Source organism: Cebidichthys violaceus, unplaced genomic scaffold (assembly GCF_023349555.1).
Source record: "Cebidichthys violaceus isolate CVI_PGR_0920_01 unplaced genomic scaffold, fCebVio1.0.p SCAF_11, whole genome shotgun sequence".
Taxonomy (NCBI): Eukaryota; Metazoa; Chordata; class Actinopteri; order Perciformes; family Stichaeidae; genus Cebidichthys; species Cebidichthys violaceus.
In genome coordinates, this window is record NW_027176274.1 from 5,883,847 (window position 1) to 5,910,371 (window position 26,525).

General features: G+C 38.4%; 1 protein-coding gene across 1 annotated transcript in view; it reads left to right on the forward strand.

The window, feature by feature from the left end:
* Positions 1–26,525, forward strand: part of pth2ra (parathyroid hormone 2 receptor a) — a 41,981-nt gene that overhangs the window by 5,667 nt on the left and 9,789 nt on the right. The window contains exons 2-9 of the mRNA XM_068734695.1: positions 4,798–4,903; positions 7,432–7,542; positions 8,702–8,823; positions 10,175–10,272; positions 14,971–15,154; positions 18,402–18,555; positions 21,827–21,887; positions 25,906–25,972. Coding sequence (XP_068590796.1) covers positions 4,798–4,903; positions 7,432–7,542; positions 8,702–8,823; positions 10,175–10,272; positions 14,971–15,154; positions 18,402–18,555; positions 21,827–21,887; positions 25,906–25,972 — 903 coding nt within the window. The remainder of the gene's footprint in view (positions 1–4,797; positions 4,904–7,431; positions 7,543–8,701; positions 8,824–10,174; positions 10,273–14,970; positions 15,155–18,401; positions 18,556–21,826; positions 21,888–25,905; positions 25,973–26,525) is intronic.

Here is a 26,525-nt window from a genome sequence, read left to right on the forward strand (position 1 = left end):
GGCCGACTGTTATCTCCTAACAACGATTCATTGTCCCCAGATAACGATTGGTAATGACTTTGGTAATCCTTGACTTTTCCTCTAGCGCCACCATTACTTTGTTTAACACTTTGGATCATGACCAGATATTTGCAAAACTAATTACAGTCTTAGCTGTACTTTAGTGCTAGTTAGCAAATGCTAGCATGCTAACGTACTAAACTAAGATGGTGAACATAGTAAACATTATACCTGTTGAACATTAGCATATTTAGCATTATTTTGCTGTTAGCTTTTAGCTCCAATCACCATTGTGCCTAGAAATACAGCCTCACAAACCAGCTAGCATGGCTGTAGACGCTTAGTCTCATTCATAGGTCTAAAGGGCTGCCACAGCAATTAAATGGTGCTATATGTAATAACTTATTAATTGTATTAATCACTTCGTATAGCCAAGTGTGAATGGATTGTGACGCAACTTAATAACTGAGACTTTCCCTGACTGTCTTCGTTGCTTATTGGTATAATAGCACTAATTGTCTAAATTAAATACAGGAAGCTTAGAGTTACAACATTATTCTAAATATGATATTTAATTGTAATGTAGTATTGTGTCACGGTTTGGCTGATGCTTGCTTGCGCCTACTGAGCGCCAGCACTCAGGAAACACTTAAGTGCAAGTAAAAGAATGCTGACTGCAGTTCACTTAAAGGCCACCGGTGTCATTACAGTTTTTCTCAATTGCTAAGACACTAAATCACATTCTCTGAACTAAATTTTCAGTGACCTAAACTCATTTTACGAATGAGGCACTCTTTTGACTCAATCTCATTCTCTAAAAACATAAGGCACTGTATGTGCACTTGTGTTCCAAAAGGGTAAACACATGCTGCAAACAATAACCACAATTACAACACAGTTGTCATTGATAAAACACAACACCTCAAAATTGTTCACACTTGTTTCCAATGATGTGATTAAACCGATTGAATATAAGCCAGGTCAGAGTGCACTGGTGGCACAGGTGTGTTTGATGGATGCAAGAATGTAAAGAGACAATCTAAGAGACAGAGGAAGAGTTTGAGTTAGAGGTGGTGGACGAGGAGGTAGAGGTAGAGGTAGAGGAAGACGACGAGGAAGACCAAGAACAGTCATTTCAGATGAAATTCGAGCAACTATAATTGACCATGTTCTTGTGCATGGAATGACAATGCGGGAAGCAGGACTCCGAGTTCAACCTAATTTGAGCAGGTTCTCTGTGGCCACCATCATCAGGTTATTCAGACAAGAAAACAGGTAAATGTTTATTTTCATTTTGGTACATACTGTCTACAGTACTGAATACAATAACTAGTAATTACAGTGTACTGTAAGTCAGCACATCCTTTTGTCAACAGAAAAACGGGGGAACTAGACTAGGGGGAAACATGCATAGAAAAACTGTATTGTGATGTCCATTGCTATTTACGGTATACTTGATTTAGATTACTGTGCATTTTCCCTTCTTGCAGAACTACAAGAATACAACATGCGGGTGGAAGGGCTGCTATGTTCTCACAGCAGCAAGAGGCTCTGATTGTAGATATGGTTCTTGAGAACAATGCCATCAGACTCCGTGAAATCCAGGAAAGAGTTGTTGAGGACAATATCAACTTTGAAGGAATCAACAGTGTCAGCATTTCAACTATTGATCGTGTGCTCAAACGCAACAGGGTACGCATGAAACAAGTTTACAGAGTACCCTTCGAGCGTAACTCAGAACGGGTCAAAGAACTACGATTTCAGTATGTTCAAGTAAGTGTACACTCTTTACTGTACTTTACTGCACATAAAGTGTGCATAAAGAACACTCAGGAGTCTGTATTTCTGTATACCTTATGTACTACACTACTTGGTGTATGTATCTTTTTTCACGTGTAGAGAATGTTTGAACTGGATTCCATGGAGACGCCGCATGAATGCATTTTTGTGGATGAAGCAGGGTTCAACCTGGCAAAGAGGAGAGGGAGAGGCAGGAACATAATTGGCCAACGTGCCATTGTGGAAGTTCCCGGCCAGCGTGGTGGCAATATCACCCTTTGTGCAGCCATGAGTAACCATGGGGTTCTTCACCATCATGTAACCCTGGGGCCATATAACATGGATCATCTTTTTGCCTTTCTGGATGGTCTTCGGGATGCTTTACGTGAGCACCAGGTTCACCAGCAGGCAGTGCAACCTGTCTATGTGGTAGTTTGGGACAATGTGAGCTTTCACCGAAGTATCCGAATTAGAGAGTGGTTCAACATCAACCCAAATTTCCTAAATGTCAGTCTTCCACCGTACAGCCCTTTTCTAAACCCCATTGAAGAATTTTTCTCTGCGTGGCGGTGGAAGGTGTATGACAGACACCCATACACAAGGGTGAATCTAATACAAGCCATGGAATTGGCTTGTGGTGACGTCACTGTGGAGTCTTGCCAAGCTTGGGTCCGGCACACCAGAGGGTTTTTCCCCCGTTGCCTGGCAAGGGAGAACATCGCCTGTCAGGTGGATGAAGTCCTCTGGCCAGACCCAGCACGAAGACAAGACGCTGAGGCAGAGTGAACACTGATATTGACTTCATTGTAATATGCTTTTCATTTAGAATTGTTTTTCATTACTATACAATTTTTTGACAGTTGGGTACTGTATTCTATTCTTTACCAAAACACATTTACTGTGTATAATAAACACTTTTTCTTTAACTACATGCCCTGGCTGCTGTGTTCTCCATTTTTTTGTGTTGTATCTAATGATTGATCTACTGTGTTTGAATATTTATGTACTGTGTTTGTGATTTGAAAGCATTGCTTGACTTTGAGCACAGGTTAAATGGTTTAGGGGCGAGTGTTTAATTTTGCCAGAAGAGTCAGGGGTTTTGGGAACGTAATTTGGACAATGTGGTTTTGTGTTTGTAGTTCTGAGAAAATGGGTGACAGTTTCAAGAAATGTGTCTTAGCAATTGAGAAAAACGGTAATAACAAGGATTTTGTGAACATTCCACATTACACCTGTAACAACAGTAGGGTAGTATACATGTAGGAAACCTCTAACTTCAGCCGTGTTCCTGAGATGAAAAACAGATGCTTCATTGTTGGCTTTTTAAGGGCTTACATCAGCACTTTTGTTTTCACGATACAGTAACTGTTGTAATAGGTTTGGGAAAGATCCCTGAATTTAGAGTTCAGTTTATTACAGTATATTGGTTATCTTTGGGAAACACAGGAAACAGTACTGGTGAGTCAGAATGTGGTTAAGAGGAGAAGTGACTGACTTTGTCTTCCTAATGGGGCTGCAGATTGGTTCTTTTGACCTCACATTAAAAGTTCTCATTCTAGATGGAGGTCTGGCACACGGATTTCTCAGGAAGTTGTATAATCAGAACTGGACTAGTTCTCACCATTTCCTTTAAAAAAATACACGCACATTTTTAATGCCCGTTAATAAAATGGACATTTCCGTTTGAACAATGTTTGAAAAGTCAAAATAAACGTAATTCACTCTTCCAGAAATGTCGCCCTTCACTTTACAGCAGCTGATTTATAGCTGGAAGTGAGGAACAGTTTTCCATCATAATGTGCAGGTGTTAAATGGAGGAAGTATTCTTTAGTTTTGAGATTCTAACTATGGCTTCAGTGACATAATTTTAGTTACACAAAGGTAATCAAGGAGGGATGACAGCACTGTTTGCGGCTGTATAATCAAGTCTTTCACATACAACCGCGTAGACCGCATTGTGTTTTCTCTTAGTTCAATATGAAATAAAGGAAAACTGTCTGTACAGGTGCCATTTCTCCTTTGCACCTCTTTAAAAGTGTCAGATTTAACAGACGGAGTTGTCATGAAAACAGATGCCCTGCTTTTTCACGTTTCAAATCATATGGCTCCAACTCACTGCATGGTGACAGAAATTACATCAAGTTGTAAAAACACAAAGATTAAATGACTACGACACCCCGCAAAGTGAAGCAGCCTCTTGGATGAGCAGCAAACATGTCTTTGATACTCAAACAGCAGATCCAGTTACCTTTTACTTTATTCATCTACTGTAAGAATCTATGTTTGTATTTTCAAACCAACAGACCAACAGGCAATATTACCTAGCTGAAGTAAAAAAAAAAAAGAAAACTTAAATAGAGCAACAACTGTTGATCATTACCTGACAGGGTTCAAAAGTTACAGTCAAAGCCAAAAAGTGTCTTTGGCTTGATGGTAGTTTGAAAAGATTGTTAGTACAATAAATGCTTCTGTCAACAGACGATGGGGTTTTTGCCGGCCAACAATTTACTTAAATAATTCATATGGTGTTTCCTGATTGATTTGTTATGCAATAACCTGAATCACACAGGCAGCCCCGTGAAAATGTAATAGTCATTACGAAGCAGAAAACAGCATTTTGGCGCATCTGTTTATCTTTGTGTCAGGCCGAGCAGTGCTTTGAATGTTACTTGTAAAACTACATGATTAATGGATAGGGATCCAATTAAGATTAGATGAAAAAAATATTAATTAACCCACAAATAACCTTCTGTAATGGTAAAATATAAAGAATTTTACATTCAAATTAAAAATGCGCAATAACATGTTTTTTTTTCTCTCTGCTTTCTTCCATTGTTTTTTGTTGTCACGTCTTTCCTCCGTTTTCCTCCACTGGAGGCCACAAATGTTGGCCTGGCCCACAGCAGATGGAATATGAAAAGATGTCCCAAATGTTATTGAGAAGCCAAAAGCAAAGGGTAATTTAAACACATATAGATAGATGGTAACAGATCTGATCTTGTTTGTTGTGCTCCACAGATGGGGTTTGATGGGCCTCTGTCTGCACAGGAGCAGATGTACATCCTTTATGAAATCAAACTGCAGTGCTACCAGAACCTCTCCAACACTGAGCCAGAGTCCACAGGTACAAAACGCGCAGTTACATTGTCATACTACGCTACACAATTAATCTGAGTTTTCTTCATGTTTATGTGGAAGCAATGCAATTTCAAGTGATCATCAAATATACAACATATACAGTAAATATATGATCAGAAGATGTATGTAAACAATTGACTGTTTGCTCAAACCTGCCCCCCTTAGTTGCTGTTGCTCCGCCAGCAACCATGGCAGTTCAATCACTCAAAATTGTTGGTATTTTCTTTAACATCAATATCCTTGATAACAGCAGACTTAAGCAGACTTCTCTTTTCTAGCTGCTGACTGTTGATTTTGCTGGCTGAAACAACAACTGTCACTTGATTGTCCCCAGCTAGCTAATTGAGCTAAAGTCAGCTCTATTAGCAGATTGAAAACCCTTTGCTGCTTAGTGTACATCATTATTTGTATCATCAAACAGTATGTTTTTTTAATTTTAATGTTACAAGAGAAAAGGTTATTAGAATGAGTATCAACCAATGTGTTTGGCAAACACCAGTAAAACACCATGGGAAAAGACATAACTGTCATCGTTAGCCTAATCGCTGATAGCTTCCAGGATTGACTTCCACACACTGGGGAAACGCTGCACAGTGGATGTGCTAGAAGGCGGCTTTTTTAGTGGAAGCTGTTACTTCTCAAAATATTGTAACCTACTGAGTTAACGATTAACCCCATTTTTAACCTTAGCGCTCCATTTGTTGTCCCGCAGCTCTGTCACTTGAACTTCTAAGAGCAAACCTTACTATATGCAAATATGGTGATTACAGTAAATGGACAGATTCTCTGGGCAGAGTTTGTGGAGCGGCTCTACTGCTCTTCTATTGGTCGGTCGTATTCTGCCAGAAGCGCTGGGAAGCGACCACAGGAAAACCACGGCTACTATCAATCTTTTTTTCTTGTTCTACTTTAGTTCAGCAAACTAAAACAAAATGTTTTTGATAGCAGCTATGGTGTGTTAAGAAGTGCAGGAGACAGTGTCAGCTGGTTAAACCTCCGTCCTGTCCTGCTCTCCGTCATCACCTGTGCTGCATTTTAATGGACACACTCACTTTTAGCTGCTTCCATTTCCCGCGTCGCCCACGGAGAGACGTTTAGAAGATGGTCAGCTGAAGAAGTGTGATCTGACCTGATGTACAATTAATATTGGGGGACTTTGGCATCAAAGCTGCAGTTACTTTGTAACAAAAACACTGTGAGCTTAAAATTGTTTTCAACTGTTAATAAATCTTTACGATGCAGCATAAAATAATCACAGAGGCAGCCAGAAGCCGAACAATCACTACTTTCAAATGTAGCCTTTTTTCAGTGATTCATGTTTATCTCGAGAGAAAGTTCAGCGGTTCATTTTAAAATATGTGACTTGGTAGAATAGAAAGAGCATTGCTTTTGAAAGTTGCACTTTGTAATGTTTACAATCATACAGTAATTTTGCAGTAAGAGCAGAGAGCAGATGAGTCAGCAGAAGTGCACATTTATGTTTGGGGCATCCATTTCGATGTCCATAATTGTCTCTCACAGTTTTCACCAGACTAATCTTTTTTGATTTTGTAACCATCCTACACAATGAAATCCACCTACATCCATTGGTTTCTGTTTACCTCTTTATGGCTTTTGTTGGCAAAAAGCAAAGGAACATGTTTTTCCTATAGAACATCAATGTAGAGCAAAGATTCAGTACATGCAATATGTTATCAAGATATTTGAGTGTGTTAGTATATGGGAGAATACTCATTGAAGGGAATATTGTGACTATTATTTGTTATTCACAATGTAAATAACAAAAGTATAATTTCCTTTCAGACATCAGTGCTCAAATGATTTAAAGACCAATGACAGTGGCTTCAAATAAATCCTAAACTTCCTCACATCTTATTGATTGATAACACAAGATTTATCTTCAGGGAGATTCACAACAGACTGTAAGCTGTTTCCTCCCCCCCTCTAGTTAAGACTGTTGTAATGGCCCCAGTCTTGATTAGGTGATATTTAAACTATGAATAGCTATATCAGCTTTCAGAACCTGTTATTTAGACATCAGATAAAGATGAAAATTAAATAAAATGATATACGATCAACATGGAATTTAAAAGAGTAACAGAAACTAATGTTTTTATTCTTTTGCAGACTTTCTTTTTTGTCAAACAAACAAAATGATGCATCACAGTCTTTCTCTCACATGGACAGAATGGACACAGCCTGGTCAACCTCTGATCTGTTGCCCCCTGCTTTCCATAATAGTAGTAGCAGTAGTATTTGTGTTAACTTATTTCCGTTTTTTGAATTAACTATTATCTGAAAAGAATGCACATAAAAATAACCACTTGTACTGTGTTTCAAAAATATATGTGTAAAGTATTTTGATTGCCAATTGAGCCACAGGATCTATGAATAGTCAATACGAATAACAAAACAGCTTTTCAGCTACAACGAAAAAAGATATTGACCAGATACCAGATGACAGTCTGTGAATTGTATGTTGACTTCCTCTTACTTGTTAACTGCTCACTGTAGATGAGGTGTGCCCTCCAGAGTGGGACGGTCTTATTTGTTGGCCCAATGGCTCCCCTGGGCTGGTTACTAAGATCCCCTGCCCGGCTTACATTTATGACTTCAATCACAAAGGTGAACACTTTTGTTTTTTTTTACTATAAGATTATACAAGTGACTTTAAATATAGAGATTCAGGCTGTTTATGCTGGTGATATATTGTAATATGAGTATGTTTCTGCATGACTTACTTGCAACTACCTGAATAATTCAAAATCAATAAAAAATGAATACCATATATTTATACATTGTTTTGTTGAGGTCTTACACTCTCACACAGGTGTTTTCAATGATTCTGGCTAATTAGACTTCTTAGGGTGACGATGGGTGGAGCTATGATGGTAATTATGTGAAGTTACTGGACTTTGTGCACTGATAGGACTTTTTCACAACAGACATTTCGACTTGCCGTAGGAAAAGCACAGGTGTTTCCAATCATATTAAACGATGGCTCCGTCATTCATTTGACCATTTATACCTGTGTTGTATTAAGGCCTTTACACACCGAGGGGATATTTTTTCTTGCAATAGATTTACACATCAATATATTTTTGAACTGTTGTTTTTATCATGAATACTTTCACACAAAACAGGAATGTTGCACAACAAAAAAGCAACATTTTTTTCAAGGTTATGCCAATATAGGCATCAACCAAACGGTGTGCAAACGGGTTGAGTTGTGCATTTATTTATAAAACAACAAGGAGGCTACGTGGTCCCAAACATGACGGCACACTGTATTCATTTAATCCTTTCAGCCTTAATAAAAGCAGCGCATACCAGATCCACTCCCTCTGTTCTTACCTTTCACAATAAAAGCTCAAGACATATAATATTTGCAGCTCAGTATTTAGCATTTTTGTGTGTGTAAAGGCCTTTTCTCTTATGTCAAAATGTCTTTTGTAAAAGAATGCCTATAGAGATGATGAAGGGGGTAGTTTGCTCCACTCTAACAGTTGCAACAAAGCTATCAGTAGAGTTAGAGACATATCAATCAAGCCCTGTCTCTACGCTCACACACAGTTCTGAAAAGATAATAATTTAATTCACCTGTGTAGGTTTAGGGAGTGCAGGTTCTTTAATATATCAAGGTTGGTGAAAACTTCACTTTACTAGACTGGTGGGCAAATGCCTAAAATCCATAAAATCAACCTGCATGAAATGCTTTAATCATCACCAATTTTTTTGTTTGGGTTGTAAATGACCAAAATCATGTTAAAGCGTTTGTTTACAGGACATGCTTACAGGAAGTGTGACATCAACGGTTCCTGGGTGTTTGTGGACCACTGGAACAAAACATGGACCAACTACACAGAGTGTCTGCGTTTCCTTCAGCCCACTGGTGAGGAAGGGAGGGTGAGTATGACTGTAAAATATTCAGGCAGCAGCTGATTTGGTTAACTAGCGAAACCGATTTCATTCCCATAGTAAACGCATGAATAGATAAACAGGTTATTAGCATTATGTAGACGTCAAAGCTCTAAATCTCACAGGACTCTCAGACAAGCTAATGTGGAGGCCGACAATCTGACAGGGAACTTGATGACAGAAGACTTGACTGAAATCAGATGCTAGGCAACTGTGTGTGCGTGCCTCAACTCATGTACGAACACATTTGAGTCTGTTGGTGGTTCAAAAAGTTCAAACTCACATCTTACCATATAATTGTCCATCAAATTTAACACAATTTTGTGAAGGAGAACTGTGTTTTTTCTTATTATCTCTGCCAGGGTTAAGCCAGGAGAGAGGTTATGTGCTCGGTCGTGTGCGTGACTGAGTGAGTGTGTGCCTGTGCTTGTCCGCTGCTAATCTCGCATTCTGCTGAAGCAAACTGACCCAAAAGTTTTCTTGCATCTTTATCCTCAACCAGTGCTCTAAAGAAATGTACTCAATCGCAGGATACTAAGAATAAACACTCATCAAGTCTTAGTTGGCCATGGAGCCATGATCATCTGCGTACTGTTGAGACTTTATGGAAACTGTAACTTTGATCTTTGTTACTGAACACAGCTGCCTGCTGTGGATAGTTGATCTTTTGTTTATTAGAACTAGACATGAGGCTTGGACACGATGGGGTTGACTTTTTTGGGACTTGATGTGCATGAGGGCTCAACTTCACTTGAGACTCCAAAGAGGATGGAGGACTGGCTGAAGTGGATACTATCCTCATGCTGATTTGCAATCTCTTAATTAGAAGCCTCCAACGTGTAACTTTTCTTCAGTCTAGAAAATGAAGTCTTTCTGCAGAGTGCATGGATGTTTTGAGATAAAAACTCAGGAGCAGGGATTTATAGAAATACAAAAATGTTCCAAATCCATTTTGTTTATGGTTTTATCTTACTCTAACCAACCTGAACAGATTTGTTTGTTGTCTCCAATTTGTAAGCATTCAGAGATTAAGGATTTAAGACTTTAAAACGTAATAAATCGACCCTTTTCTGTCTTTTTTAAATAACCTTAGACTGGCTTAGTAAGAGCTCTGGGAATGAGTTACTGATCCATTTCTTAATATGACAGGCTATGTGCAGGCTACATAGCAGCATTAGCATGAGTCTTAGCTTTAATACTCATCATCCTCAAAATAATGAGTTCTCTTGCTTTCTTGTTCTCATTACAACCTGTTTATTCCAGCAGGTGTGTTATTTCCTCTGCAACGCTGTTTCATTTGAAAGAGTGGACTGAAAAGCTAATATTTCTATGTTCACAGCAAGACTTCTTCGAGCGGCTGTATGTCATGTATACCACTGGCTACGCTGTGTCCTTCAGCTCTCTGCTGGTGGCCATCTTCATCATTGGATACTTCAGGTAAAAATGGATTGTCTAATGTTCAAATGAGTCAACAATAAAATGTCGTCCTCGTAGCAAACACACACATCAGTGGATTAATAAAATGCATTTTCACATTCTAACTTTTATCCTGAAAAGTTTCTGTTGCAGTTACGACAAAACAACAGCATGGTTTAATTCCAGACACTAGACACCAAAGGGGGTCCCTTTAGGTCCACAAACAGACGTGAAGACAGGCTCTCTTCGGGCAATTTGTTGCTGCTTTTGCTGGCTGTCATTTACGGCGAAAAATAGTCTTTTCATATTTCTGAACAAATGTTATACAGTTTGAATAATGACAACTAAGTAAGCTTTTAAAAGACATTTTATTGACAATCGCAAGTGACAAATAATTGTCTTAGGATTTGGGAGACCCCACAAAAGGCTTTCAGGGGGACTAAAGTGACAATCAAGGGGTCTTGGACCCTCCGAGACCCCCTGTATTTTGCACACAGACTCAAATATTAATTGTCAAACCTGCACCATTTTCCTCTTTTCAGCCTTTATTTAACTTTTTTTCAAACATTGTACATTCATTTTATTGTCATTCATATTATTCACAGGGTGAAGTGCACAACAAAACTAAATCATGTTGCATCCTGCTCATGAATGTCATAAAAATAACAACTTATGTAAACATGCTTTACACAAACCATGAGTATTGCACACATGGTCAAACTGACAGAGTAATAATAGACGGTCACAGCAGTTGGATGGTTGGGTCATGGAGTCTCATGACATGAGGGAAGAAGCTACTGAAGAACCTGGTAGTTCTGCACATAGACTACCATATCTTTTGTCGTGGCCTTGGTCCGTGTGTGAGCTAAGTCCCGAATGGATGGGAGAGAAGACCGGATCATTTTCCACAATTTTGTGAAGGAGAACTGCGTTTCACCACTCTCTGTGTGTCTTCCGGTCTGAGGTAGTTTCCATACTAGACAAGTAGCTGGTCAGAACACTACACGGTGCCTCTGCAGAATTTGGTGAGGGACGGAGGGAAATGTGCTCTCCTCCTCTGTCACAGGACTTGCAACCGCTGGTGGGCTCTCTTGGCTCCAGGTCAGGTTGTCAGTGATGTGCACCACCAGGAACTTAGTGCTTCTGATTGATGTAGAGTGGGCATGTGATCTGGATGGTTGTCCCTGAATGATCTTTCTCGTTTGGTTGACATTCAGGGACAGATAGTTGTTCCAAGGCTCTATCCTCATACAGAGTGCAGTGCAGTCTGCAGGAGGACAAGCCAAGAGTGGTGCATCTGTATAGCTTATAAAGGGCCTGAGCACAGGGTGTGAAACAATTGGTCAACAGTTTCTAGCTGACCAGTGACGCCTCCATTCAGCCCCTTCCTCTTATCTAATCTGAACCTTGTCACACCAAGACATCTGTTTCTGTTTCTGAACAGTCTCTGGTTAACTGCACCCCCATTCAGTTACTTCTTCTGGAAGCAACGGCAGAAATACCCCATGTGGTCTTGTTACCATTCAGCTAAGTACACAATCATATGTCCCATAGATATATGGTTTTGTTAGTCAGGAAGGCACATAAGCTAAGTCACAGTATAAAAGTAATGGCTCAGGGAAAGTCCCTTGGCAGGTCAACACAAAGAGAACGCAATAGCAAACAGTACAGTGTAAAAACATAATACAATGTTGTGCAAGAAAGAACACACAAGAGACACAATCAGAAAGCTACACACAATAGTGCATCACAAATATATGCTTGTCTGATAAAAGAAAGTCATTAAAAGCATTAGATGTCAGTGAGTACAGAGCTGAGCAGCTTTTAACAGACTTTCTACGTTGTTTTGAAAGTGCAGATAGAGCTGCAGTTCATCACATCATCAGGCAGGCCTTTTCACTGCTGCATGCTTCATGGATTATTTTTTCCATGTCTCTGTCCTTGTGAAATAGTGAAGAAAATGTTTAATGGAGGAGTTCATTGAAATACTGAGCAACAATTATGCAGCTCAATCATTTCAGTGCCAGTGCAGGAAAGAGATAAGTAAGGGTATGGACTCTGCATTCTATCACAGACTTCCAATTAAGGTTCACTTTTTAATTAACTGTAACAAATTTGGCATTGGATTTAAAAAAAAGAAGTTTTAAAAGTCTATTAAATATTCTATTAATTGGGAACATGTAGAGTAAATGAACCAAACAGTGGAGTCAACAGTTTCAAACAGTACAAATACTCAGTACGCCAAATGTCAGTGTAATTAGTTGTGTATTTGAGATATGATAGAAACAAATTACTTCTTTTTTACATGCTCAAAATTAATCCAACACCACAATGATTAATGAATGACAAATTGGAACCACTTCCTGCACCATAATTACCTTTTTTGCCAAGACTTGTAACTTTTTTGTTTAATAAATAATTCATGTTGCTGATGAATGTGCTACGTGTCTAGCATCAAGTGGAACACATGTTTACTCTTAATTTAATACTTGATACCAAAACTTCACTGGCCTGTTGCCATTCTGTCAAGTCTAACCAGTTAATGAATCAACTTGTGATTGCCAGGACACAGCAAAGGCAACATGCAGGGGGAACCTCTGTGACTGCTCAGAGCTGCCCATTGGGATCAGGAAAGCAATTTAATGCTGCTTTAATTTTCAGTGTTGGGAAGAAACCCAATGCGTAAGGATTTAAACGGAAATAGACCGTTTTTTAAAAGAGTTGAGCATTTATGTTCAGTTTTATTTGAAATATTTGGTTCAATTTAATATTCTTAAAGTTGCTGCGAGACTGTGTACAGTTTCTCTACAAATCCTCTGACCTAGCAACTTTTTATGTGCATAACTGGATTACAAAACAATACCAGTAGATCAATTTATATCCATTCTGTGAAAGAAGAGTAAAGATAATCCACATTTTCAAATTTAAATACTTCAAAGATCAGGGGAAAAAAAGTATTGATGTGAAGAAAAGCAATACTTCCATCCAGTTGCTCCTTAGAGAGAAGTAAACAGAACATAATTTCTCTCTGGCACCACAAACAGCCTTATTTGTGAAAAGTCTGATCTTTTTTATTGGCATAATCTAGTAATTCCACTGGCAAGGCTCTCCAGGTTTATTATGATTTTTTTTACAGTTGGTGTAATCATCCCATTAATGCTTCAGAAATCTCTTTCCACTTGAAACTGTGCAGGCCACTCAGCTGAAGTGGCCCTGTATTTAATACCTGGCAGGGAAAGACGGGAGACTGAGAGGAGGAAAAAAAGGATTTTCAGCAAAAATAAAACAGTTGTTTTTGCATAACACAGATGCTTATGTAAATATAATAAATATAATCAATGTTTACCACAATTACACCTAGCTTAATGGGTCCTTACAAACGACTTCCTTGTCTCTACAGCCTGAGAAGCAAGTGTTGGCTACAGGGAGGGAAGGTTGAGTCCAGCTGTGGAGAGACTAATGACTGTGATTTGAGATCACAAGAAACTCATTTTGAGGCCATATATACCTTTAGGGCCACACTAGTGTTTCTCACTTCTTTTATAGGCATCTCTTCCAAATTCCACATAAAGATAATCCATCATACTAAACAATGTGTCTCCGTTAATGACTTGTTGGCACTCAGTGTAAAAAGAAACTGTCTATCGTTTTGAATCCCAACATTTTCATAGCAAGAGTAGGCTTCATGGTTTCATTAGAAGAGAGGTAAGTCAAAAGCTAAGTTAGTCAACAATATCTGCTCTCAGACAGGAGAAGTCCCAAAGGGGATCACAGCTGCATGATTAAATAGGAGGACTTCAAACAGAGCATATTTTCTGGATCAGTTGCAGCTGACAAGATGCATTTTGACAAACACAGGTCTTATACAGCATCTGTTATGTGTTTGACATCATAAAGCAGCTTAAAAATCTCTGATTCCTCAGCCTCCCTCAGCTTTCTTCTCTCTTTGCTATTGTCTTTAAATATACTGTCACAATAATGCGCATCACCAAATATGACACTTCATTTAGCTACAACATATTTACCGTAGCAAACCGCAGTCAACCATTAGCTTATTACAGCGCTGAGCTAAGGGATGTCCAGGATACCTAATGCAGCATAATGAGATGAATAAAAAAGGTTTCCATGGTATGGACATGAATGCTTTTCACTAAATTATATAGAAACATGTTTTCAGGTTCAGTCAACAATAATGAACTGATGCTTAAGCCCCAATTAAGGATAAAACAATCATATGACGGTGAAGATGGTGTCATCATTAACTGAAAAGGAGGCTGTGAGGATTTTTTAAACAGTAATTATGAGCAGCAGCAACAACAACAACACTAGTGCTGATTAGAAGGAAGACATATTGTATGTTTGTATGATTCGTACAGAGGAACCTCAGCTGAAGTGCAACTGCCAACCTCCACTACAATTTCGGATACATCTGCAGCCACTGAAAACAATAAATTACATTTCGCATCTCAGAAAGAGGGAGGTGTGCTGGCTTCTGCAGGGACAACAATGTGGCTCCCAGACCTTTAGACGTACAATAATGTGAGTTACAAAGTCCCTGAGAGCTTCAGAGTCAGTGAAAGCAATGCGAGCGCAGAAATGTAACCAAAGAAACAACTGAGTTTCAGGCTCTGAGATTTAAACGATCACTTCTATTTTTGCTTAATTGCTTAATCTTAATTATTAATTCATACCAGTAAATGCTTTTTGTTTTCTCGGCAGGCGTCTTCACTGCACCAGGAACTACATCCACATGCACCTGTTTGTGTCCTTCATGCTACGGGCAGTCAGCATCTTTGTGAAGGACAAAGTCGTCCATTCCAGTGCTGGATTGCAAGACTTCGATTCTGCCCTGTTGGACAACTTAAAGGCAGTTAGCATGGCACCACTGGACAATTCTCAGTATGTAAGTACCAGATCTACTTGTTTGAATCTGTTTTTCTTCCTGTCAGAGTCAACAACTATACCTTTGGCTATTAGACCTGAGTAAAGTCAGACTTTCACTCCGCCAGGACACATGTCACTGCAAACCATGACCCCACTGAGCTGCTCTGAGCAGCTTTATGCTGGACGCAGTGTCCCTGGCGTGAGCCATGCGAGTTGGGAAATAATGCAAATCTAGTCTTGCGCGTTGACTCCACCAGTCATCGCGGAGCTCGATTGTGCACCGCCACGCTGCACGCCGTGGACAAAGAGGGATACCAGAGGAGAGAAGGAAGCTGGAGAAAGGGCAGACACAGGTGACTTGGACTAGAAGGTCAGCTTATATTGTATAGACACAGGGTTACTGACCAGCTCATAAAGGAAACACAGGGAGAGAGGAAAAAGATGAAGACAGCTGGGCAAATAGTAACAACCTAAAATAGGAAGCACTCAAAATAGGCTGAGCCCAGGGATGGTTGTAACACTTTGTGTGTGAGCACCAAAACTCCCTGAATTTTTTCACATTTTAACAGAAAGTTCCCTTATTTGTCTACTACAAATAACAACATCTCCAACTACATCGCATAATTAATTAAGTGATGATAAATACGAGGACCTATATTGTTACAACTTTCCCCAATGTAACAATGAGAATATAGACTTAAAATTAGAACAAGACCACAACACAACTTGGTCAAGTGGTTCGCAAAGATCAGAAAGAACTCGCCACCGACTTTTATATCGCTTTAAGAATGACTGTCATCAACAGTGATGAGCTATTGCTGATACTTTTTAAAGCTGTTGAAGAACTTTCTTTCTTTCTAAGTTATTTCAGTGCTCTGTCTATAGCGTCTTGCTTTGGAACATTTTAGAATTATTGACAGTAGCTGAAAGTCCATAAAATTAGTTGCGAAAAACAGAATAGCTGTATTGTATTGCACATGGTTTGTTATGGTTGTTTGTCCTCTCAACACTTGATGTCGATGCAAGAGACAGTGTTTTTTTAAAGGTAAGAGCCAGATGGGATAAAATCCTGTTATTTTGTGAATCATTTTTCTTCTGCATTTTATTTGAATAAGAAACAAATGTTGGACAATTTGGAGCAAAACAAATTACATAAATCACACTAACTGTAACTCCCTTACTCAACAAAGTATTTTTTTTTTTTTACATTTGAGTGAAATTACCCCAAAGTGTCGAAGTGGCAGCAACCATGAGAGCTGGTCAAATCCTCTACATTCTAAGGGAAGGTGATTCAGTGCTTCCTTTCTCATCTCCTTTAGCATAGGGGACATTGGACCATCCTTTATGAAAGGAAATGAGATAATGCGGTCCCACAATTCCTTACTTTAAAGTGATGCACCATTCAGTCATCAATAACATCCGCCGTCGCAATTTAATTGTACATTCAGGATAAATTGAAAACATCCTTCTTAGAAGCTGTGATTCTCTTTTGGACAGGAATCCTTGATTGAATTGTACTGCATCAAGTTTGTTAAGTGTCTTAAACATTCTCTCTACTAAATATCAGAAGGCGACTCCTCCGGTTGCAAAAGGAAGTCCGATTGGAAAATGACTCTACTTCTCACTTGATTTATTAGATCAGTAAACGTTATAAACAAGAGTTTCTGGTCTCAATCGCTAGTTTCAAGTCTTCTTCAATACAGCATGATGTTCATTCATTAAATTATGGTCCCATTTAGTAAAATAGACCATAAAGCAGGGTATGCTTTGGGGCGGGGCTACCTTGTGACTGACAAGTTGCTACCCTACCAGAGCCGTATACTGCGTCCAAATATAATCACTTTCGTTAATTGGTTGCAATAAGGCAAGATGGCGATGGCTGTAATCCAAGATAGCGACGGCCAAAACGCCAAACTCGAGGATTCATAACGTCAGTCCACAAACCAATAGGTGACGTCATGATGACGACTTCTTACAGTCTATGGTTCTAAATAAAACTGCTTACTAAAAAAAAAAAATCATCAGACTTCTCTAAGCGATGTCTTTTCCTAAATCCCTATGAATTCACACAAATCCACAGTAAATCGTCTGCTGGGACTTTTCTGATTGAACATTACAAACATTACATTTTCAGTATCTAAAATGTAGTTCTTTGTTAGATTTAATTAAACAAATAATTGAAGTAGTGACTCAGTGAGCTCCAGTCATGAGTCTGACTGAGACAGGGAATAGCGCTCCCATTCACATTCAGGGAGGATCTGAATGTTGCTCTTGAAGAATAAGTACTTATTTAATCGAGTTCAGAGATAAATCTAGTCATCTCAAATTGGCATCAAAGGTTAGGATTGCTTTTTTCACTCAGCTGATTTGAGTCCTAAATGATTGTGTCAGGTTGCCAATACATTTGCAAATCTCAAAGAGTGAGAGCAATTAATTAGATTTGCACTGAACCATGTTGTTTAATCCTTGTCCACATCATCCCTTAGTTATTTTAAAGTTAGGAGACAAAATACAAATGTATAATTAAGTATTTCATTTAACTATTTAGACTTTGAATTGCAAAATTTTAGGGGACTGCTAGTGAGCAGTGAGCATGGAGTCACTACATGTTACTAGTTGGTCTTGCATTCATTATGTGCAGACAGTAACCATTTTACTATCTGGGTTCTCACAAGTGCAAATACTCTCCTCACTGCATTTGTTCTGTGCCTCTGGAAATAAACATAGCTGTTCATGCTTGCTTTATGGATTATGAAATGTGAGCTAAGGCAAAGTGAGGTATAAAACGTGACTACATCACAGCTTTGCAGATTAAACACAATAATCATTAAAATAAACATAATTTCTTGAGTTAATTCCTCATAGTGATCAGGATATTAATTGTGAATGACTGAGACATTATCAGAGGAAATGCAGATGTATTCATTTATTATCATGAGTGTGCAGCCAAATGTATAATTGGTCATCAATAATAATTATAGTCATATTAATTATAGTGATTAAATGAATGGTTGTCAGTTAGTAAAAGGTGTGGGCTAACAATGTTAAATTGAAGCTGATTTGATGGCCTTTATTGATAAACTTTGTAATTACAGATTCAACGATGAGGACTTTTCCTCATCGTTGTGCAAATTTATACAGCAAGGTGCTAAAATCATATACTCTATTATGGGGCGGCTGTGGTGTGAGAATAGTTTGTACTGTGATTACAATTATGTGTCGGGTACAAATAGGATGTGATAAAAGTGATAATGTTTCGTTATCAGATTGGCTGCAAGGTGACAGTGCTCCTCTTCATCTATTTTCTGGCCACCAACTACTACTGGATCCTGGTAGAAGGCCTCTACCTCCACAGTCTCATCTTCATGGCCTTCCGATCCGACTCCAAATACCTCTTGGGCTTCACCCTTATCGGATGGGGTAAGCAAAAAAAATGTAATAATTCTAATACCTCACATAACACCAATGACATGGTGCAGCACGACTAAATCATTCATTCTAAACAATTCTCCACCAACTTAAATATAGCCGATGCTGAAAGATTTAGTTAATACAGATGTAAACTTGCAATACAGTCATAATCGCCATATCAGCAATATGGTTAAATATACAGAAAATACAATGTATTAACATACTCTATACAATGCATAATCCTCTCAGCACCAAACCACACTTGAAGGTAAATATATTACACAGCAGTCTAGTCTACTTATTAAACCACTTTCTGGCCCCCATGTGACTCCCCTGTGGTCATTAATACTGTCTGCTCATGTTTGGTGCATATTTTGGAGGAATTAAAGGCCGTCTCTACAAAGTGCTACACTTGCATTTTGGATAAAAAGAAATTAGCTGGGGATCAGAAGCAACAGAGCTGTTACTATTTCAACAGATGAAAGGATTTCAGACCCCATCAGGATTTGTTTATGAATCCCCACAAAGGGGAAAATAAAGCGACGGCAGATCTTTGTGTGATCTGTGTTCAATAAGTGTTATACTGTGCTGTATGTAGATTTGAGAAAACCCACTCGGCTCTGTATGACAGAAAGAAGCACCAAGAATGAAACATGATTGCGGGTTTACATGAATGATGCATATAATTTATGCTGGGCAGTTGTGTAGCCTGTGAGTGGGCTGTGAGTAACAGGATTTCCTTTTACTTTGGATATCTGCAACACTCTCTAAATGAAAAGCTATTTTAAACACTGCTAACATCAAGTAGATATTATGTTAGTATTGTTTTAGGGTTATTGCCTCCTTTATCTTCAAGCCTTCTGTGCCACGTCTACCATTTTATGATAGTTGAAAAACAGGTTGCTCATTTGGGAAGTATTGTCTAATGTCCGACAGAGGCAAGGTCCTGTTAATTAAACTCAATGTCTTTGTTTTTGTGGCTAAATAAACAGCATGAGTTGCAGTGCTTTCGTATGGTCTAATACAACAATTGTTCCTCTGAATGTTCCATCTTGTTTTTATGGACTATATGCTTTAGATCAGTGTGGTTGAAGTTACCTACAGGGGGGAACAAAAGAGAAGTGATTCAGTGCCTGCAGTAGGTGATTTGTTTATTCCCTATCTTCATCAACAATTTATTAAAAAACAATATCCTTTTAAGACATTAGCTAGCACATCGCTGTCTTGAATAGTTATGAATGTAGAATTTCAGGAGTGAAACAACTATGACTTTTATCAATCTCCATAATGTCTGGTTCTGGGGATTCTGATAAAGGTTTGTTAAAGGGGCCCTGTGGAGTCTCTTTTTTTATCCAATGCACATTTTGTGTTTTCTTGAGCTCTACAGACAAATCAACATACATATTAAACACATTTTTTTCAGAATGGAGACCCTCTTATTAAACATTGCACCATAGGGCTATTAGTGACATACAAATCCACAAGGTATCTTAAATCTGCTTTGTGTCATCATCTCCTTTTCATAAGCACGAGACACTCTGGGATGGGATGCATTTTTCTTGACAGGTCTAAAAACAGCTCTGTTAAACTATACATCCACTCCCTGGAGATCTAAGAACCGACCTATTTTTGCAGCACACATTATGTGCTTCTTTGGCTTCGATAGTGTGAATTAATCTGGTGGTAAGAAGGGAATCATCTCCTAGCTGGTGAAAAAAAAAACTGTGCCAATTGATTTCACTGTAATGTAAAACTGACACCAATCAATAATAAACACGCCCTAACCGCTGAAAATATGAATGTAGCCACTCTGACATGGCTGTTTTCAATAGCTTTTCTTTGCAAACTTGATTTTAACTTTTTGATAGATGTTAACATGGATGGCAGAAGCCCAGACCCTCGGACTAGCCTGTAATATCGATGAAAATGCTCTAATTATCATCATTAGCTGTCATCAGGTGCCCATGGAACAAGTAATATAACTCCTTGCTGTTTCCATGCTGTGCTCAGAGATCAGCGTAAGACTATGGTTACATCTCTGCGCTTTACTCTCAAACTCACATGAGGCTCTCTCAGCCTCTGCTTCTTTCTCTTTTCTTCTTTTTTTTAATGTATAGCATTCATTTAAAATGTGTCTATCTGGTGGAATAAACTATCAATTGAAAGAAAGATGGGGGAACAAGTCTCATCCAGTTTAAGTTCCACTGATTGATCACGGTGATTCTCAGAAAGCTGCCATATTCAGATGATAGAGGGACATTTCATCGGAGAGAGGTCGGTCTTGCACAGCCACAATCCCGATCCTGTGCAATCGCTTCTGTTTAAGATTGTAGATATATTCATGAAGCCACATAAGTAATCACATGCATTATCTATCACATTCCCTGGGCGTTGACCTGAATTCGTATGTAAAATGAACAATTCAACAAGCTACTATAAAACAGTCAAAACATTAGTACCCCGTCCGTTGACTCAGCTGGTTGGATGGTCTTGCACCAGTAGTAAGTGGAATGTGTGCATTTTTACTATTGATGATCTTAGATGTTTGCAAATATGAAGTCTCTCTTCATAGTTGTTACAGTGGGTCACGCTCTATTTTCTTCGTTTCAGATACAGCATTTCTCCACCGTGCCTTTTAAAATAATCAATAACACCATATGCCTATGTTTTGGCTTTTTGAAGTGCACTCTAAATAAGTGAAATCTAAACTTAGTCTTAAAAAGTTCAGAATTGATCCAGAGGGGTTAATTGATTCTACATTGATACATTAAGACTGATCAAATCGATGCATGTCTTTGTATGGTGGCTGTCTGGAATACGTGTGAATACAGTTGAATAGCACAGCAGATTTGTTTGTGTACAGTAAATGCTGTCAGTGTGTGAGAACATAGAAAACTGGAATGGCACTCGCATGGCATTTCGCCTGAAATTTAATGCTGCAACCTTCCACCAAATTTTCATGAAGAGCGGGTCAGAGGTTTTTCTCTAATCCTGCTGAGAAACAGATGAAGATATAACCTCTTTGGCAGAGGCAATAATGGGGTCTGTGTCTTTGTATATATCTCTCCACCCCCCAATGATTTCCATACAATCCTTAAGGGAGTCAATGCTCCTTCAGATTCTCCTTGTTTGATGTCTTCATACATCATGCCCCTCTTTCCTTGATACCATTTATTAGAAATGAAATGGGAATGTGAAATCTGACCCCATAAATCAGGTAAACACAGGGTGTGACATCATGGCACAGCTTATTGTTTGTTTTTTGCTTTGTTAATTCCAGGTGTTCCAGCTGTTTTTGTGGCAGTGTGGGCAATTGTCAGGGCAACGCTAGCAGACGCAAGGTGAGAAAGCAAGTCGTACTGTGTCTAAATGTCTTCTGTTGAACCCAAAAAAATAGAAGACACCAAAATATAAAAAAGGTCAACTAGTCTGAAGAATAAGTTTGAATAAAAACATGAAACGAGACACAAAGAGAATTTCAGGATGTTATAATTATCGCATAATTGTGGTGACATTTTAGTCATCAGTGAAATCTAGTTAAATATGCATGATTTAATATGCAATAGAACTCTGAAAACATTTTAGTTAGAGGAGCTTAACATTTAAAAGGTGTCATTTCAAGTACACTTTATGGCCGAAAAAATGGGTATATTAAAAATGACTTTACACCTGTATGTGATAATTAAATATCTCATTCCAAAACCATGGACATTAATATGCTGCTGTATTAGCCTTCACTCCTTTGGTGTGGTCCACTCCCAGTCGGCTGTCTCAGAGGTTTTAATGGAGATTGAGGTCAGGGCCCTGTAAAGCGCAGTGACGTTCTACTACATCAAAACTCAAAAACATACACAATCAGGGTGATTAGAGAACATGTCTACTCATCTACACATCGCAGAGTCAGCGGTTTGATTCCTGACTGTTTTGCAGTCCACTGATTTGGACATTTTTTGGACAAAGCATAAAAATTGCATTTACACTGCATTTCTGCAGAAAATGCATTTTCTAGTTATTATAATTGTCATTAGCAAGATCCTTTTTGTAAAAGAATTAGTGAACTGTTCATCATAACTTTGTTATTAGAGAATAATATACTTAATAACAAATAATTTAAACGTTTTCTGAATCCGTTCTTTTGATTTACAGTAAATGATTTCACAGGGAAAACATTGCAAGAAAAATGTAATGCTCAGACAAAGGCTGTGATGTGTAAATAATAAAATAATTATTGATCCATAGCAAGTTTTCTCTTTACACTTTTTGGATGTTATTTATAGCAATAATAGTGGTCCAAAATGATGTGAAATTGTATAGTTTTAAGTCTATGACAAAAGTTACCCTACACATACAAATACACCTTTTAACAGCTTAATATTGAGTGTGTGATGCTAGAGATGTAGAAATGCTTTCTGCAAGAACAAAAAAGTTAAATAGTACACAAGGCTGGTATATACCTATATACAGGACATCGGTATCTGTATAAAATGCTTTTGGACCTTTGCCAATCACATGCCTGCATGCTGTAAAAGGAAAGGACATTCCCAGAACTGTTACCACACTGTAATGTCATTGTACGTTGTAGCATTGACATTTCCCTAACTTGAACTGATGGGCCTAGACCAAACCATGAAAACAGACCAAATGTACACAAAAGTATTCATGTATACATACTTTTGGTCATAAAGTGTCATTCCGAAACACAAAAGATAAAATTGTATGTGTAGTCCATTAGTTTGACAGGACAATAATATAGTTTCATTTGTACTGCATTTGTGTTATTGCATAGGTCCATCTCCATTCCCCATTTGCTGTGAAATCATCAGAGGTTTAGACCGTTGAGTTCATCGCTGATTTCAATAAGTTCTGATGTGATAATATTTACTGCCAAATATGCCTCTCAGTAACTGCCAATAACATTCATTCATTATTTCACTCCTGTTCAAAGATTGAGAAGAAGCCTTTCAAGCTGATTCTAGAGTTGAAAAAGGGCAATTGAGTTGATATGAGAAATGACTTTGAAATTTAAGCTTTTGTCTTTTAGAGACTGTTTTTTCTGTTGAACAGACGGCTTTGGGCTGAGTCGTAATGTGCCATATTCTTGAATTTTGGGAAGCTTTAATATGGACCTTCACAGTTTTAGTGGAGCATAGCTGTCAATGCTCTACAAAAAATAATTTCCACCAACAATTTTTCTTTCTCTAAGCTTGAAAGGCCATCCAGACAGTGTCGTTGATCATCAGCAAAAGGTCTACTTCTAAATATTATTAAATTATATTTTGTATGTGAGTGAACACTAGAAGCAAATGTGACATATGATGAGTAGTTGCTCCCTGATGGTGGATCTTTTAAGTGACTCTTACAGAAACTAAGTGATCATAATACATGTTTGTGTAAATCACAATAAGCTATGCTTAGCATACTGAGTTTAGGTAAATTGAGTTAACTTTATCTCTTTATCTCAGTCCCCAAGGGAGCAAGACAGACAATGAGCAACAGTGAAAACAACCTTTCACACATAACTCTCTTGACAGCCTCAGGGAATATACTGCACTTGTTTTGAACCACTATTTAAAGCAAAGCTGTCCATAAAACCTTCAAGTTAGCATCGTCTTCAAAGAGAGGTTCTGGATGAGAATCATCCCTAACGATATCCACAGCCTTTTGCCAGAGTGGAACTTTATACATTGAAGAAAGAGACAGTAGAGACGACAACAATTTGACATTCTCTAGTGTTCAGGCTACGACACCACACTCCAGTTTAGGACGTTTCTGTGTGTAATGCACAGCAACTCTACTTGCATGCAATCCCCCCCCCCCCCCACCACCATTACATTTGGGTTGTGTTTAGACACCATGCAAAGCACACTTTCTGGCAGACTTGACGCCTGCTCAAGATTTGCGACATATTTGCATAATCATGTTTGCATAATCCCCTGAAACAGACGTTTTGTGGGAAGCTATATGTTTGTGTTTGTGATGCACGTTTTCCTTGTGATGGTTCACATATGAAGACAATGCCGGGCCAAACTCCTTCACCCTTTTCAGTATGACATCTAACTGTAAAGCAAGAAATCTCTGTCTGTCCTTCACATATATCGAGAACTTTGTGTTTAATGAGAGGGGATCCCTATTAACTGTTCGACAAATGTCATGCTGGGTACAGCTCGCTCTCCGTCGCTCGCTACATTTTTTTTATTTGATAAGTATGTTTTACTATAGTAGGGTTCCAAAATGAAGCACATGTGATTGCAGTCTACATTTGCATTTAAGAAAAACAAAGTAAATACAACAGATAGTATCCAAATTAAATGAACAAAAAATGCGATGAAAAATAACTTGGACGCTTGACTACAAAAGAAGTGTCAAATTTAGCTTGTTTCACATGAAACAGATCATGTGCAGCCAGATCTTATTGAATTGTGTCTCTATTCTTCAGAGATTTTGCATTCATCACACTGAGAGGAAGTGTTTGCTTTAATTTTTAATTGTGCAGTCTGTGGATAACCGGAAACTGAATGAGACAAGAGCTCACTACAATATTAACATGTATGTGTTAATAACAATATGAATATGATGCACTACCGACCGCACGTTGGGTACAGCTTGCTCTCGCTGCATTGTTCGGGAATGCAACTATGTCACAGCCGGTGTGTTGCTCAGGATCCAAGAAAGCAATCGGCATATTCAGGCGAGTTTTGAACAAGCATTGCAATAGTATCGATAGAATAGTCACACCAGTATTAGTTTTAATTTTGAATAAGATGAATAGAGACGACATGAAATGTTTTTGATGTAATGTGTAAAGAGATAATGTAAATAAGAGAAAAGAGTAGACAATTTGACTCTCCTACAAGGCAACCTCCGATTCTGAAAAGTTCCAATTAGGAAGTGCCTTAAACTTGCATTCTCTCTAATGGCCATCAGGGGGCGACTACAAAAAAAGTGCATAGAAGTCTATAAGAAAAACACCTTACTTCTTCGTAAACATTGTAAACATTTGTTTATGGTCTCAATACAGCATGATGCTCATTTAGTAAATGATGGTCTATTTAAAGTAAAATTCACCATAAAGCAGGGTATGCTTTAGGGCCTGGCTACCTTGTGATTGACAGGTCACTACCATGGTGTTACAAAGATCTGGGATTTGCCCGTGTTTTTGACTTACAGCTTTAACCCTTTCACAGTGTGTTTTCAGTTCATGAAAGGTAATTGTAACATTTTGTTCAACTCAAAATATCTTATTCAGCATTGGGTTGTACTTGGCTCCACCCTCTTGTGTACCTTCTGGTTGCAAAGTAATATGAATAACTCCTTACTTCAGAATTGAATATCTAACCTCTGTATTTGTATTAATTGCAGGTGTTGGGAGTTAAGTGCTGGTAACATAAAGTGGATCTACCAGGTTCCTATTCTGACAGCCATCGGGGTAAGAGTGTGAGTGTGAAATACAGTTTGCAGTTGCTATCGCTTTGTGTGATTGTAGCTTGAGAAGTTGTTAAGAAATTTACTAAGGCATGAAGTAAGGCATTTTGTGTGCGTGTGTTTGAGTTAGGGTATAAATCCAAATGATAGTTTTCTAAGCTTGTGACATTACACTTGGTATGAACTTCCCTTTTTCACTGTATTCCAAACAAGAGTTGAAGTATATATTGTGTAAAAAATAAATGCGTGTACTCTTGTCATCTCTGTGACCTGCATTAGCTTACGTTTGCTGACCACAGTCAGCTCACCCACTTCAAACACTACTACAATTGCATACTGAGCCAAAAGTAAAAGACCTGCCACGCCATTGTGAGTAAGTAAGAACCAATTACGAAATAATCAACACCTACAGGCTGCAAAACAAGGTATAACCAAGTAAAGCAAACATCTGAGCACAATTAAGTCTAATACAAAAAGTAAGGTGCAAGTTTTTAATCATCTCTGAGTTATTCTATAAACAGAGGCGCAGCACAAGTGATTGACTAAAATATTCATTA